At 39.2% G+C, this 17,308-nt stretch overlaps 1 protein-coding gene across 1 annotated transcript in view; it reads left to right on the forward strand.

The window, feature by feature from the left end:
* LOC124166987 (RNA-binding protein MEX3B) overlaps window positions 1-12,066 on the forward strand; it is a 53,043-nt gene extending 40,977 nt beyond the window's left edge. The window contains exon 2 of the mRNA XM_046544742.1: window positions 1,445-12,066. Coding sequence (XP_046400698.1) covers window positions 1,445-2,763 — 1,319 coding nt within the window. The 3' untranslated portion in view covers window positions 2,764-12,066. The remainder of the gene's footprint in view (window positions 1-1,444) is intronic.
* Window positions 12,067-17,308: the final 5,242 nt, after the last annotated feature.

The following is a 17,308-nucleotide window of genomic DNA, read 5'->3' on the forward strand; positions in this document are numbered from 1 at the left end:
GCGCTTTCTGTCTGTCAACTGTTTCTGTCGTGTTTTTTTTCATTCCCGCCCTGTTATCACTTCCTTGCTTCGTCTCGAGATAACGTCGATCCCGGCCTGCGCGTAAAGAAGATGGAGAAGAATGGTCTTTCCTTCCTCCATTCACGGGTCGCAGGCTTCCCTGATATTCGCCTCAAGCGACGAGTAAACATGTCTTCCACGCGGAATTCATCACCCACCCGGAACATGACGTTAAAACTGCGCTCAAGTGGGGTTGGTGTCATGGAATTGTTCAATTTCGAGTGAAAAATATGTTTATCGTCACTGGAAATGCTAACTTGGCGGAAGTTTCCTCATAATCAATTTATTCCCAAGAACTGAACCCCATTCTGTCCTCCAGTCAAGTAGAATTTGTCAAATGGTTTATTATTGAGGTAGCGTGTGTTCATTCCTGTGAATTAAAATGAAAGTGATTGTTTCAAGTCCCCAATAACATGTCAGTTGCATGTCATCTCAATACTAATTCTCTGCCAAGTCCGATTACCACAGCATATAGATTTTCGATTGACAAGTTGGTGGTATGGGCGAATTAAAGGAGGGTTGCGAGGAAATAATGTATCGCTGTGCTCTGGCGAATGGTTAAGTACCCCTAATCAAGGCGGAAATTCGTAAATGCTTCGAGATCTTCTCATCTTTGTATTTTTAAAGTGATTTGTAATTTAATTAAAAAAATATATTCTCGTTTTTTACACAGCTTTTATGTAAAAGAACCGTTTAAAATCCCAAGTTTTACGTTACTTCTCGAAAATATTTAGGCCGAATGCTCCTGGATCAACTGGATCGAACTCTATACTTCGCCCTCCCCAGAGACCTCAAAACTTAGTATGTAATAAAAATTTCATCCGCCAGTGGATTCCGGCTACTTCTAAGTCGAGGAATTGTGAAATTGCGCAATATCGAGCTTGTAATTCGAAAACGAGATGGCTTGTGTGCCTTAAAAGTAATCATCACTCATAACGACAGTGCTGGTGTTCCTGGTAAACCCTGTTAATTTTCACTGCTGGATATTGCTACAGACAATCATCGCGGGGGTGCACTCCGATGAATGAAATTCTTTGGATAAGTCTTAATCACATAGGCGCTTAAGTTGAATAGTCCATGCTCGGAAACAAGTACCACTAATTTAATTTTCAATCACGAAATTGGGAACTAATATATTATATAATGCTGCATTGAATTTCATTTGGGCACTGGTATTCGGATGGTCGTCCTCCGTCCAAAGTTTACCTCGCCAAAAAGTTGTCAAGATCCGCCTGTGTGCGCTTTCCATGACAGCAGGTCTCGCCTCTATCACCTACCGGAATGTGTTTCTGGCGTATTCTAATAATAGTTTTATGTCTCCTGTATCTCTGTTCTCGTATTTAACATCTTTTTCTCTCTCTCCCATCTCCCCGTCTTCTTGCAGGCTGCAAGATCAAGGCCCTGAGAGCTAAGACTAACACCTACATCAAGACGCCGGTGCGGGGGGAGGAGCCGGTGTTCGTTGTCACGGGTCGCAAGGAGGACGTCGCCAAGGCCAAGCGGGAGATCCTCTCGGCCGCCGAACACTTCTCGCAGATCCGGGCCTCTCGCAAGAGCACCCTAGGGGGCGGCGGGGTCGGAGGCGTCGGGGGCGGCGTGGGGACGGGGGGCGGGACGGTTCCCGGGCCCCCGGCCAACGTCCCCGGACACGTGACCATCCAGGTCCGCGTGCCGTACCGCGTCGTGGGCCTTGTAGTCGGTCCTAAAGGGGCCACCATCAAGCGGATCCAGCACCAGACGCACACCTACATCGTGACCCCTTCGAGGGACAAGGAGCCCGTCTTCGAGGTGACGGGCCTGCCCGAGAGCGTGGAGACTGCGCGGAAGGAGATCGAGGCCCACATAGCGGTGCGTACTGGCGGGGGCGTCGGCAGCGGAGGCGGGGGCGGCGGCGGAGGAGCCGTGCCGTGCTCCCCAGGGGACTTCGCCGTGGACGACGCGGGAGACAGGGGAGGGATGGTGGGGGAGGAGATCCTAGCGTCCCTCTACAAGAACGGTTTGGGGTTTCTGTACCCTAACATCAAGGCGGACTTGGCCTCGCGGGTCTGCGGGAAGGGACCCTTCCCAAGGGCCCCTCCTGACGTGGCCTACACGACGTCCTCCCTTCTGGACTCGACCCCCATGGACAGCGTCCTCTTCCCATCTGACTTCTCTTCGTCTCTCTCCGGGGGCGGTTCTTCGTCTTCATCTACGTCGAGCTCGTCCTCGACCTCCGGGGGCATAGCCACCACCAACGGCACATTCGGTACAAGCGGAACGCCTTGGGGAGGGCTGGACAGGGACGAGGGGCTGGGGGAAAGTCCATCGTTCGAGGGCCCACCGTCCGGGCCATGGTCGGATCTGAAGACGGGCCCTGCGGGGAGGTTCTCGCCCACCATCGTGAGCGCGGCTGAGCCATCCTCCCCGCACCTGCCGGCGCGGAGGGTCGGGTCTGACCCTTTGGGAGTGACGGCCGTGGGGACCTCAGTGTCTCCAACGGATTCGGTGGGGTCCCTGGCGAGCATCGGGAGCGGAGGTGCTGCACCCGGCGGCGGGAGGAGGGAGTGCGTGGTTTGCTGCGAACGGGAGGTGGTGGCCGCGCTGGTACCCTGTGGTCACAACCTCTTCTGCATGGAGTGTGGGCAGAGGCTTTGCTCGAGGGCAGATGCCCACTGCCCCGTCTGCCAGCATCCAGTGAAGCAGGCCATCCGCATCTTCTCGTAAAGGGGGCAAGGGTGAGGAAAAAGATATGAGGGTTTTAAAAAAAAGTGAACGGAGATATTGATATATGATTTGAGGGAAGTGTTTTTGAGTGGTGAAGTTCTTTGTTTCCCTTCTTGGGGGGCTGAATATATAAGAAGGCGAGAGGAGAGAGTAATATAGTGTACGCATATGGAGGTCGTTTTTGTTTTCTGGTGTCTTGTGTCTGTGTGTGGGAGGCCCCAATCGGGGTCCTCACAAAGAGAAGGCCTCCAAGCTATGTCATCGACACTATATATACCTCCTCCCGCTCCTTGCATTTCTGTAAGCTGCTGTTTTAAGGACCTATCCCTCTCAATACCTCCCGCCATGACCCGCTCCAGATTGAAGTCTACCCACCAAGTTTCAGAACACCAATCCCACCTTTTTTTAATCCACAAGTGTTGTTTGTGTATGTGGAGGAACCAGAAGAGATGTCTCCCCCCCCCTCTCTTCCCTGTGAATCGTGAACTAGGGAGAGCCACGAGAGAGATTCATGGTTCTCCGCCAGAATCCAGTATCCCCCCTAATCTGTTAAGAAATCTCATTTGCCTCCCCATTTTTCCCACCAGTCCCCCAATCTCAAGAAGATTATTCCCCCCCCCCCCTCAAAAGTGGAGATTTGGAGGAGGATAATCACCAAACATGTCTCGTCCGGCAACGCGGTGTGTGTTGTGTCTTGGATGTGGTGTACTTTGAAGCTGACAAGAAGGAAACGAGGCGCCCGTCGTAATATATAAGCGCTGGCAGAATACAAAAATGGGGGGGCAACTACCCGATTTTGGAAGAGAAAATTTTATACAACGAAAGAGTAAATTATTTAAAATCTATATTTTATGTTACCTTTTTTGTTGAATATTTAGTTTTGAATGTGTGGATGGTTAAAACTCCTTTTCATCGCCGGTACATTCTGTGAACGTTCTCAAAACAAAAAAACAAAAACAGGAATAATTATGAAACTTAAATCCAGTTTTGCATGCTTCATTACGATCCACAATGTGGGGATGTTTGAATCGGCTGACAAGCCCTCCTCAGTGTGCAGAGGGAAGGTCGTCACAATTTATGTACGAATGCATACTATATCACACATTTTAAGAGTATTAAGATATTTTAATGAGATTTAGATTTTTGTATTATGTGTGTGAGCGTGACTGTGTGGGTGTGTGTAGATAACTTGTACTAAAAAAAGACAAAATGTTGTAGAAAATAGTCTCTTTTGAGATTTCTTTTTCAATTTTTTTCTCGGGAATTTAAATTTATGATAGGCAATTCATAATTATTTAAATATGATATAAACAATAAGTAATTTAATGAAGTTATAATAATATAATAAAAACGGTTAAATGAAACAGCACTCAGTCTGACAGAGGACGAAAGCATCTACCACTAGTTCTTAATTCTGCGGAAGGGCTGTGATTCTTATAACTGCCATCGGAAAATCGGGAGCCGGACTGCCCTCTATAGGAAGACTCAACCATACTAGGACGCGTAGTAAATGTGTGCGTTTTTTGAGCCCTCCATATATATATTTACAAGTGTGTAATATATATGTGTGTCTACAATCCCCTTTGAAAAGAGTTAAAAAAAAATTCACCCGCTGGCTATGTTAATCCTCAGTGAAAAAAATTCCCTTAAGTGTGTATCCCGACACCAATCATCAGATGGGCAATCGCCGGTAGCCACGTTGCACCTTTCCTCTGCCCCGCTTGTCTATGATGGCGTCCCGCAGCTGAACAGATGCGAGTGTTAAGCCAGCCCGAAGCATCCCCCCTCCTGTTTGGGGTATTTCCAGCCACTTTGGGAAAGTCTCTCCTGGGGGATGCAAGGGTTTTGGCCACTCGAGAAGTTAGCTTTATTTTCAAGGCATTGGATTAGGCAAATTAGCATTTGGCATTGAGTGAGCATTCATATTAACAAGGCATTTGACGGTATCCAATAATTTGGAGGGAGTAAAGAGCGTGGGGCAGAGGTCGGGTTGCAGAACCAAAACATATAAATCGTGATTTTTAAGTTATGATTATTGATTATTATTAGTAGCATTATTGTCCTGATCTATTATTGCAGGGAAGATTTTGAGAAAAAAAAAGAAAGTCATCTGGACAGTATCATTCCTTGTTATTGCCAGGATATTATCATTAAAAGAGAAACATATCCCTTGTTAGGAAGGAAGAAGTCTGTTGTTCGTTTCTGTTCTCATGTGATATAGGCCATAAGTTATTGAAGAGTATTAGAGTAATTATTTATCTATCTTGCTTGCAACTGCTGCAGGTTGATTTAGACATTGTATTAATATTGAATGGAAAGTTGACGGATGACGGTTAGTCTTGTCATCTGAAAAGTACACACACACTTGACGTGCTTACACAGGAAAACATAATTACGTAAACAGGTTATTGCAGGGCAGGTATCAAATTAGCGTGACATCTCACACTAGATGACATTTATTGGCACCATCATGATACATGCGTACACTTGAATACACAACATACACATTAACACTCATACACTCATGACAAAATGCATAAAACACCAGACGTGCGATAAGCGAACTTTTTTTTGATGCTCAATTATATATGGCCCTCTTTGAGTTTAAAAAGATAATTTTCTTTCCCGAGAGGGGGCAGAGGGTAATTTTTCAATACAGTGTGATAAGTGTCTATTCTTTTTTTTTATACAAATATATATAAATGAATATATTTTTTCTCAACCTCCCACGTCCTCTGCCCAGACTGAGTTGCCCTGTGCCTCAAATGCAATTTCAGTATTTGTGAATGTTCAAGAACATATGTATTCTTTGTGTGTAGCTGTTCAAAAAATTGATAGGAAGGGCTCTATATAGTGGAAGCTGGATGGAGAAGAACGCATAATAGCAGAAGTGTAAATGCTTTTTTAGTGACTCGAAATTTCACTTTATTTTTATTTAATATATATATACATACATATAAATATTTCAAGTTTTGATCAATGCTTAGCTATAGACAGTTTTTGCATGTTTCTAAGTAATTTTGTGACAAAAGAACACGTTATTCATTCTGATTGTATACTATGGCAAATTTTCCCCGTTCCCCATGGATAAGTTTGCACAATAAGGATAACTTCAGAGTATTAGTATAGTGTTTTTCTATTTTATTATGATCCTATATATTATATAAATATATTATAACGTAGCTATATAGTATTACTGAATCTTGAGAAGTTATTTTTTATGTTAGTCTGCTCAAAATGATTTCAAAGTGTGAAGGTTTGTTTTCTCCTCATATTTTTCTCAATTGAGTGTTTGTAAAAAAAAACTGGAGCTGTCTTCCAGAGAATTTTTTGCTTCGAATGCCTCCCTCTCATGTGCATTTCCTAAGTGAATAACCAAAAGATTGACTACGGTATCGATTTTTTTTAATGTTAACTTTTTTTTTGACGACCGCGAATTTGACAAGCTCTTCAATATGTTTTAAGAAAAAAATGTGTTGAAAAAAAATCGGGAGGGGACAGCGTTGCAGTCTGTGCATACATATATTTTTTCTGATCTATTTTTTTCTGTGTTGACTAAAAAAAATATAAGGCGATAAAAGGAGGGGAGGGGGTCGGCATAATTGGTGTTGGAGAAACTTAAATGACTTCGATGAGACCTGTTTTGCCTGCGCCGTTCTTTCCATGAAGACTGCTAGTTTTCCTTGTGGTTTTAAGGGTGGAAGCAGGGTGTGGAGAGGCATTTTCGTTCAGGGGGATGAGAGTTTGAGATTACTCTTTGGGGGTTAGTTGAGAAGTCAAGGGGGAAAGGGGAGGCGAGAATTTAGACGTTTTCCTCATAACATTTTAAAAAAGAATGATTGGGGTCCTGGGTGAATGGTAAATAGTGTGCTTGTTTCGTAATGTCGCTTATCAGTAAATTGAAGTTAACTTGAGAATAATAATAAATTCCTTTTTCTAGGGAAATGTTTTCAGAAATTAAATTACGTATGACATTGTGTGTAACCCCTCCAAACTCTCTTTCAACAAAGGAAAAAAGTGCGTTTTTTAAAAGGGAACTCATATTAATATTTGACGAAGGAAGTGGTACTGAATGCTCATCTTAAACAATAAGACAATTGAGATATATTTTTTTGTTTTTGCCGCAATAAAAAAAGAAAGACCGAAGTCTTTGTAATCGGCGTCCCTCCTTTCAAACTCTACCGGTAGCTTTCATTTGTTTAAACGTTGGGTGACGAGACTGAGGGAGGGGGTTTGTTTGTGGAGTCTATAAAAAAAACCATGCAGGGGAAATTAATATGGCAACGCCGTCGGTTGAACATTTTTTAAAGGGTGTGAATTTTTTTATCGGTGGTATTGGAAAAAAATATCTGAATGTTTTTTGGTACAAGCGTTGGCAGTTGTAAAAGAGTAGATCGAGAATCTTTTTTTTTAATTTGTCGTCTTTGTGTAGAAGTTTGAGAAAACAGTTGCCGTCGTCGGTTTTTTCGTAGTTTAAATAAAAAGTTGTTCTTTGTGCTGTCTTAGTGGCATAGCTGTCTCTCTGGGGCGGGGCCCATGTTGATGACGTTGAATTTTTCTTGCCGTTCTTTGTGTGCAGTTAATTGAAGTGAAGGAGATTTTTCATCCTTACCGTCGGCCTCCTCCCCTCTTTTGCTGCTTCCTGCCGTGTTGATAAAAAAAAAAAACGTTGGACCTAGTGGAGAAGTCTTACCAGTTATTTCAGTCTCGATCAATCCAAATCGCTCTGGGCTGTGTCTTTTGATGATGCCAGTAATAAAATTGAAATTGAAAAGGTCGATGAGAGTGAACATCTTTTTTTTTAGGATTGAGGCTATTGATGGTTGTATAGTTGAATTTTAATAAACCTTAAAAAAATGAATATAAAAGTAAAGAGAGCTCTTGTTTGAAATAAAATTAGCCTACGCCGTTTGTAGAAAGTAAACCGTATTTAACTATTGTCATCATCATTATTATTGAGAAGTGAATAACTTTTTTGAAACATAGGAAATTTTAGGAGAAGGAAAGGGATTGGTCTGTGAGGTTGTAACTCCTTTTTGCCGATGTTGATGCTGAAAAAAATCTTGTGCTTCTCTCATTAATATTTAATATTGAAAAAACGATAGACTCCCGTTATTTCTCGTTCGGGGGAATCCAATACTAAATGAAAAGGGTGATTTTTTAGTGGCAAAGGCTGCTTCCGTTTCTTTATCAATTCGTGAGTGAGAGGACTTCTGCCACCAGCTTTTGACTGATTCTTAAGGGCGGCGTCAATATTTAGCATTGTTATTAATCTTAATGTGAAAAGGTTCAGGCCTAAACTTGAGGTTACGTACATGTTAAAGAAATAAAATCGTTCCACTTAAAAAAATGGGACTATAATATATTCATAATATATATCTCTGACTTTGTTAAATACTTAAAAAAAAATTGTGGGATTGTAATGTTGCAGTTTAAGATATAAATATATATATTGATATGATGGAATTGGCACAATTGATTGGGGAGGCAACTTGGACCCGGAGTTGAGGACAGAAGCTGTCTGCCTTGATAATAAGTCACTCTGAAAGCAATAATTTAAGTTTGAATCCTTTTTAACCGGTCGGCAGTTCTTCAGAAATTTGTGTCAGTTCCGGCAGCTCTTTACAATCCGCGGCGAGAAAAAAAGCTAAAAAAAATCAAACCTGCTCAGCATGTAATAAAAGTCTATTAGTGTGTAGTCAAGATGGTTATGTGCAGTGCAGGAGCGTGCGCCGTACTCTTTTGGATTCACTTTGCAGCTCGACCCTCGCCGAACAGGAAGTGGTGGGTGGGGGTTTCTCTGACCCTTCGGTGGGGGAAAGGGACCTTTTTCCAAGGGTTTTGGCGTTTTAGCATCCAGTAGAGTACGGTGCCGAAGCTTTTGAGAGTGTTCTGTAATGTATTTGCTGCCTTATAACAGGGGTTCAGGAAAAGGCCTTTTTTGCTGTTGGCCAATGGAAAAAATGAGTGTATATATTTAAGTAGGCAAAAGAGGAAAAAAGTTGAAAGAGTAGAATAGGAATGCCCGATTTATTTTTAATTTATTTAAGGTTTTTTCATCTTCTCATGGCTGCGTCAAATCCTGAATGCTGTTTCTTTTGAATATATTTTTTGCTATGATTTTTGGCCGAGGATAAACGGTCTCTTTTCATGTAATTTCTCGTCGATCACTCTACGTTATGATCTCTTGTACCCTCAGATCATCCCAGAATTGTTTATTTTTCGATGGAATCGTGTGTGCACGCTCCCCATACCCAAATTTTTTAAGTACAAAAAAAGGTTATTGAGTTGTTTCTTCCAAATTTTTTTTTTTTTTTTTTTGTAATTGCAAAAAATCTTGTGAACGTCTCGATCAATGCCAGGTGATCGGGATGGGTGCCCCGAGAGGGGAATTATGTCTTCGATATCACTTTCAATTATCCCTCTGGAATTTTCAACGTGGAGGGAAGTCATTGATTTACTTATGTTTCAACACAAGTGTTAAAAGTGTGTGTGTGTGCAGCGAAAATTTTTCGTGGAAATAAATTTTGGGATGGTGCTCTGGGCACTCAAAGTAAACTTTATTTAATATTTATTATTTTTTTGCCTGTCTTTTTGTATTAGAGCACACAGAGAGAGAATCACACACGTCTGTGTGTGTACCATATCAAAGCTTTACTGTGATTTGAAAGACTGATTATGTGTTTTTGAAAATTGCCATTGTAAATTTAGAGAGTGGTGGGGATTCGTGATTTTATGTTCCTGGCGTAGGGTTTGAATGGATGCATTTAATAATATATCTGCGTTAATAGATATTTAGAAAAAAAATGTGAATGGCCATAGTTAGCCATGACCAACATGTCATTTAAACGAGTAATAAATAATACCGCCAACAGCAAAGACGGGTCCATTTTTCTGCTTAAATGGCCATTAAAGTACCGTAATATATTGAATATATATTAATGATGGTTATAATTTATATATATATAGTTGTATATTTGTACTATCCCAGTTTACAGGAGTGTCAAGTTGAACGATTTGTGGTTTTTTTCTAGTATTCGTTAATGGTTTGAGGTATTTGGATATGGAAGCCATTTTAATAACTTATTATGTGCTGATTGATGGTGGGAAAGTGTGTTGGAACAGATAATTCTTTCTCAAAATTTGTTTGTGATCCTTGGAGAAACTAGTGAAAACATTTTCAACGTTACCCAATTAATACGTGGATTTTTAAGAGAGGACAAAGAATCTTTAATTCCATTTGCGGTTATTGTCCTGGTGTTCTTTTGTCGTGGTTGTCATATGCTATTTACGGTATTTTGTGGATACTTAGTTCAAAAAATATGCCCATGCTTCATGTTTTGAGGTGCATTGTTGTAAGTCAGTTACTCATTCGACCTTGTCTCTCCATGTGTGACAAGTTGGCTTAAGGGTAATTGGTTTTGAAAAAAAAGATAAAAACCTGTTTCCATTTGTAATTCGTGGAGCTTTGTTAGGTTTGGGATAAGGTATTTTTGTATTGAATTTTTTACGAAATTTAAAATAAGGAGAGAAATGTCTTGCAAACTTTCTGTTCGCGGAAATATTTTCTTATCTCATTACTTAATAAAATAATAATAGCAACAAAAGACGTAACTCCTTCCTTTTACTTTTTGCAAAGACGGCGAACACTTCATTCGAATGAGGAGAGGAATTTTTTTGTCGCAAAAAAGACCTTCACAATGAGGCGAGACTTAGCCACATCCCAAATCTAGCAGGCTGCCCCTGCACTGTAGCGTTTAATACATATGATGATGATGATGATCTGAATTGTCTTTGTTGATGGTTTGCCTGTGTTTTCTGCGAGTATGTTTGTGTGTCTGTGTTAAACTGCATGTGAGGAAAATGTGTAACAGTGGCCAACTAGTGTTATGTGGTTCTTCTGTTGTTGGGAAAACCGCATCTCCTTTTCCCGCCCCCATCGCCCCGAACAACAACAAAAAAAGACTAAAAAACGAAGGAACGGCGCACCCTCTCGAAACATCTGCAGGAACAAACTTGAAAAAAAATAGGAGGATCAAACCACGCGGCAAGTCTACCACGAACCAAACCCCGTTGCTCAACAACATCTTTAAAGACATTTTAAGAAAGATGGACATCCCGTGGTTCAGGTTCTCTGATGAAAAAAAAAATTGAAGCCTTAGCACAATTCGGAGATGTTATAAGTGTGTGTTTGTGTGCCGAATTGTCTATACATATATATATAAGCATATATATATTATATAAATATCTCTATCTATCTATATCTCTCTATCACCAACCTCATTACGGGACTACCCTTTTTCTCCACTCATGCAATACAAAGAAAGCCTTGTACTAGACGAGGCGTTAAGGCGGCCGGCCCACTGCCATGATCAACAATTTCTTGTCGTCGCTTGAAATATGAGCTCCTAACCCCCATACTGTACACATCCCACCCCCTCTCAGATAGAAAAATGGAAAACAAGTTGAACCCTCCCCCTGTTTGCAACGCAAGCCGAAGTGTGTGCGAGAGTATTCGCCGGTTACAGTTAGCTCCGAATGTGGGAAGAAAAATCGTGAATGGTTTCCCAAAAAAGTGTTTAAAAACATTTTTTTCCTCTTTTTGGATTTGATAAGAAAATGTGGTTGTTTCGTGTTAGCTCGTGTGACCCGGAGTCGGCCTCTTTCTTAAGTGTCTCATGTCATGGTATCGACGAGTGAAATTTTTTTTTTCGTCTTCAAAAGTATATATACATACACATATATCTATATATTTAAATAAATTAAACAATTATACCCCCTCAATTAAAAATTCCCTCAGAACATGTGCTCAGTAAAAGTATTTTCCTCCATTATTACCTCCTTTAACAATTAAAAAAAACTCGAAAAACAATGTCCTATTCTCCTGTGGATAAATTTGGATTCCCACCCCACCATAAGATACCCGATTACTCAAATCCAGATTAACCTTCTACATCAGGGTTGTGTGTGTTTGAAATATAACGTTACGTAAAAAAATAAATAGGTTTGTTTATTTGGAGATGTGTTTATCCAAAGATATATACTCAGCCTAATGCCTAGATAGTTCCATGCAAAATTCTTCACATATATTTTTATTATACATGTTTTAATGTGCGTATGATAATCTTGAACAAATGTATTTTGAAGTTCAACATATTACCTCCTTTTTGGGTAAAAGAGTACTTAAAGATAATGTATGTTAATTTTTCATGTTTGCTGATATTTTATTTTTCAGACTTGTGAATAAATGATTCACTAGGAATAATTCACTAGAAAAATAAACTGTATTTGTAACTGATTAAAGCCTTTGTTTTTATTTTATCCTCTATAATCCTTCCGTCCTTATCCTTGTTCTACCCATAGATCACTCTTCATTTTAATGAAAAAAAGAAAACTTATACCCCTGAATATTTTTTTTAATCCTATCATCCTTCTCATCAGTTGCTATTTGTTTTAAAAGAGGCTAGTTCTATCATTGAGCATTCAGTATGATTAATTGGCATATGCTATCTTTGGTACCCTGGTGCCCAAAATGTTAACACACGTTCACATTTTGGTCTATCATTTTATCATTTCCCCTTTTTCCGTTCGTCCCATGATACAGGTAAAGGTGCTAATCCATGCACCGAACGAACAATACTTCAAATAGCAATACACGACATAAAAAGAGCTGCTGTGCGTACGCACGTCACATCGAGGTAATAATGAATTTTTTTTCATCCACCCGCTCATTAACTGTTGACCGAGTGAGAGAGAGGAGATATTTACCAATTTGTGAGTTTTTCCAAAAATATTCTCTTATAATGGGATGTGTCGATTCTTGTCGTAGAAATTTTTCCTCGGAGCGAAAGAGATCAATGATAATAAATGAGCCGGAAGATTTTAAATAGGGCGTATTTTTGTTTCTCCGTGTATGTAGGGGACTCGCATTTTTTATATGAAGAATCGGCTTGGCTTGTTCAAAACATTCCTTAACTCAGCGTGGTTGAGAGTATTTGAGAAGGCGCTGTTTTTATAACAGCGCCTCGCGTCCTTTCCTGATTGGCTACCGTTTTATGAGGGGTGAACAGAGAGGCACTTAAACGGATAATCGGCGTGGGGGTCTGCCGGTGCAATCTTTTCAATGCACTTCTGTGGTGTTGTCAAAATGCTTTTTTGTACGCGTAATGAATGGGAGTTGTTGTCAATTGTCGATTAACTAAATAGTAATAAGGAAAAAGGGGTCCAGGTTGCTGGCATTACACATTTCAATTCGCTCACAGTTCGCAATGGAACACAGCATTTTTGAAAATCATTGCCCTTCCACCAACATGTGCAACACTTCCATTGATTCCAATTGATGTGTGATGATTTGGTGGAGTTGATCGAAATCGTTCGATCTCTCGAAGCATTTTGTCCGTGGGGGAGTAGATCTTCATCGTGGTGAACATATCTTTTTATGTAACTGTTGCGATGTATGTTGTAACTGTGGGGTGCGAATCCTGAGTAATCCTCGCTACTATTTTGCCGAGGCAAGGATTCCATCCTCACTGTTTTTCCTGTATTTCGGCAGTTTAAAAAAAAAACATCGTAATTGGCTTCGATTGATCCGTGAACGTATTTTTGACATGAGGTGTAGTTCTGAACAGGGTCTCAAATCAACTCAATGGGCAGTGATCCAAAATTTAGTCGTGAACCCATATGAATTGATAACTTAAACTAGTGAGCTTCGACCGTCACCAAATTAATTCTTGTTCGTCTTTGTCGCAGACTCTGCCCTACGACTGAAATTTGGATTTAAACCCTGAGAGAGAGTGCGAGAGCCGCTGTTAATGAGTATAAAAAAGCTTAGAGCACATTTGCCGGAGATGTATTTTAAGGTAAGAATGTCATGTTATTTGATATATCAGGGACTCAAATCACTTGTATGAAAAAGGTCCTGTTAGATGTTATATTCTTAACGGCGGTTTGCTGCTGGGTTTTGTGAGAGTTTCTGCTTGCTCTTTCAATTGCTAATACTATTCTCGTTAAAGGGTTGTGTGGTTAATTTTATAGCCATCATATACATTTCTGTGTTAATTATTTTTAGATGAATGTAATTGAATTAGACATTTTTGAAAATCTCCCGCAAATGTAATTTCCAGGAAGCTGAATAAAGTTAAAAGTATCGTTCTTAAATTGTTTGTTGATATTTCAACCCTGAGAAATCGCAATCCTATTGGCTGTGGTTAAAGCTGCTGAAGAAGCGATCGGAAGATGCATACTTCAAACGACTTCTCGCTCTAAATTCAGTCCATATATTATTATGCCCTAATCGCAATAGTTTCAGTAGGGCGCAAAGAAATTGCATCAGAAGGATGTAATGTGATTGATTCAGTCAGTAGTGTAACTTATTTTGGGATGCCTTTTGGAAATAACTCTAAATGGTTTCTATTTCACTTTTTGCCATCATAGGTCTAATTAAAAATAAATCCATCCATATATTCATAATATTCAACACCTCAGTCGTAGATTCTTTATATTATTTCCAATTTCCAATGAGCAAAAGAAATGGTAATAACATTTTTCATAGTCAATGAGATGCAGGAGTGGAGCAAGTTACTAATTGAGGTCAAATATGTGTTTAAATATCTGTTTATGGCAATACATTGCTCCTTTCTCACCCTATGACTCTTAGTTCATTAGAGGTCAAGGTATACATATATTAAGTATTCGAACTTGGTACATCGAACATGGATTTCCGTCCCATGCCACGCTTCCTGCTCACAGTACGCGTATCTCCGCCTTGAGGAATATCAGAGTAAGAGGTGAGTATGCCCTGTAATAGCACTAGTCATATTTCACAAATCTCCGCTAAAAGAGAATCTGTGATCAACCTCCACACTTAAGCTCCTTAGCTGTTACTTTCTACATTTTCCCGGTCATTAACGCATAAAATAATGGTGATCGAATCGGATAACCAAATGCTTTTAGTAATACAATCATGTACGAATTTTATTAACAAACCTTCATTTATAATTTTTTTTATGAGAACACTGCATCATATTGCGAATTTTCGCAGAATTAATTCTTCGGTTGGAAGATTACGATATGCTGTAAAATTACTTTTTGAAATAGGGTCCAAATGAAAATAGGCTTTCCCTTCATTTTGTTGCGGAAAACCTGTCGGTAATCTGGTGATTAAAAATTTACTTTATTTTTCCATCGATGGAATGACAGTATGAAGTCAAATTCATTTAGTATTAGCTTGCTTCGTTGTAGTAGTAGCCCTGTCAAACCAATGAATACTTTCGTGATGTAACTGTAAAAGATAAATATTTGATTCTAAGCCCTTAAAGCTCTATGGAAATAATTGTTTCCAATGGGTGTGGAGGGGTTAAGCATTTGCACCTGCATTTGACATTTATAAGTTAAATTTTGACTCGTTCAACGAATATGATGCATATTAGATAATTATAATTTTATGATAGATTATTTTAATTTTGTTTCATTCATGGTTAATACTGATTTAATCACATCACCCATCCATACTCAACAGGAACAAAAGAACACCGTTGTTACGGGTACCTAACTCACGAGTGGAAATACGACGAATGTTTGCATCACCAAGCAACTGATACTAAACTGGGAAGAGCTTTAGATTCTTGTTAAAGAGCTCAAGGATCTTCATAGGCGGATTTAGGGGGGCGCACGGGGGCACGTGCCCCCTCCAGACGATAAAAAATAGACAAGATTATTAATACGGTTATCATTACATTCGTTTTCTTTGTGTATTACGGTGCCTCAATCGGTTAATTTAATATTAATAACTTTAATAACAAAATAAAGAGAATATATATTCTTCAGTAATTGTTGCATTTTGTTTCAATCTGAAATATGAGGAGACAAAAAATTCTGGATCCACCCCTGCTGATACTCCACATTGTATCACAATAGTCTAAATTTTATGTTATATGGCAAATCAGTTCTTTGCATGGTAACTGCCTTGTATTTAGATTAGGCTTCTTTCCACGAGTGTTTCCGAAAATAGCCTGTATATAACTCGTAATTTTATGGTTCGAAATCGTCTTTGATTCTATGTGTTTGCGTGTATTATTTTTGAAGTGTTGGTCTTCAAACCATTTCGTTCCTGCAGATCTCGTTCCCAAACTTTAATTAATTATTGACAAAGCCAAATAACGTAACCTAAATTTCAAGGCCTTTGTAAACAGCACCATAGTTGTCGATGTAAGTGCGAGGTACTAAAATCTTTCATTTTTTTCGGTATAAATGTCAAATAATGCGTTATCTAGACAAGCACTCGCCACAAGACTAGTAATTATAATTTTTTTTAATCGACAGTTTTCTTTTTGCCCGTATCCGGCTCAGTAGCCGTTAGTGACCGACTGATGACTCTAGGAAACCAACAATGTTCTACGTTGACGATGATAGATCAAAAATACATTTAATCCGCAAAATACATTTTAAATAAATTGTACAAATTGATAGCAAATTCATTCCTTTACAAAGTGATGTGTTCAAAAAGATTTAGAAATCTTTATTTAAGATTAAAAAATGTAAATTAAACATAACTTGCATATCATCGTTCGAATTTTACCGTCGTATATACCACGCAAACACTTCGAATCAAAGATTAAATCGAATCATAAAAGTACAAGTTATCATACTTTTTTCATTCAATAAGTAGAGATATTTTCGGAAAACCGCGAAAATTTCCCGCAATTCATAAGCTTTTATTTTAAATCCATTTATAATCATATTACAGTTCCATTTCAGATTTTGCCTTTCATCATTAGGACCGGCTTTTTGGTCGCTTTCATCGCTCAAATATATTCCGACTTCTTTTGCAAGACGTTATTTTGTCTGCTAGCCGTGAGGGATTCGCTTAATTGTCCTATTGTCTACCTATTTAAGAATTTCTTCAGCACTTATTTCAACTCTGAAGGCCTGTTTACACGATACATTAACACGTACGAGTTAATGTCTGTTTGCGTGAATGATTTTTGTGGACCGGAACGGAACATGTACGAATGCATTAACCAAATTAGAACAGGTTCTATTTTCTGTGCATGCATTCGCACAAGTTGGGTGGTTACACGGTGCATTTTGGCGTTCATTCTCGCGTTCATACATTTAGACATTAACCCGTATGTGTTAATGTACCGTGTAATCAGGCTTTTAAATATCGCGAGTTCTGCGGCTTTACTCCAGGGAGCTAATATTTTACTGTAGGCCAGTTAAATACCAAGGTATGATTCGTACTAAAGGATTTTTATAATGATTAAGTTGATTTGTGATGATATTATGCTATAAAAATAACTTAAAACACTTATTTTGCACTACCTGCGTATATTTTGCCTGTCAAACTTATATTTCTGTATGTTCCCTATTTAAGTATTTTCGATAATGTTTATTGCAAATAAAAGAGGAAATTCAAGGTAAGAAGTTTGATAGGAGGGAGTGATTCATAAAATATTCCATATTAACTTGCCAAAACCGGTGAAATACCTTGAATCATAGTAAAAAAAAAGTCATGCACTGTATCTCATTTCCCCATGTTTTCTTT

The sequence above is a fragment of the Ischnura elegans genome, chromosome 10, assembly GCF_921293095.1.
Source record: "Ischnura elegans chromosome 10, ioIscEleg1.1, whole genome shotgun sequence".
In the NCBI taxonomy this organism is placed as follows: domain Eukaryota; kingdom Metazoa; phylum Arthropoda; class Insecta; order Odonata; family Coenagrionidae; genus Ischnura; species Ischnura elegans.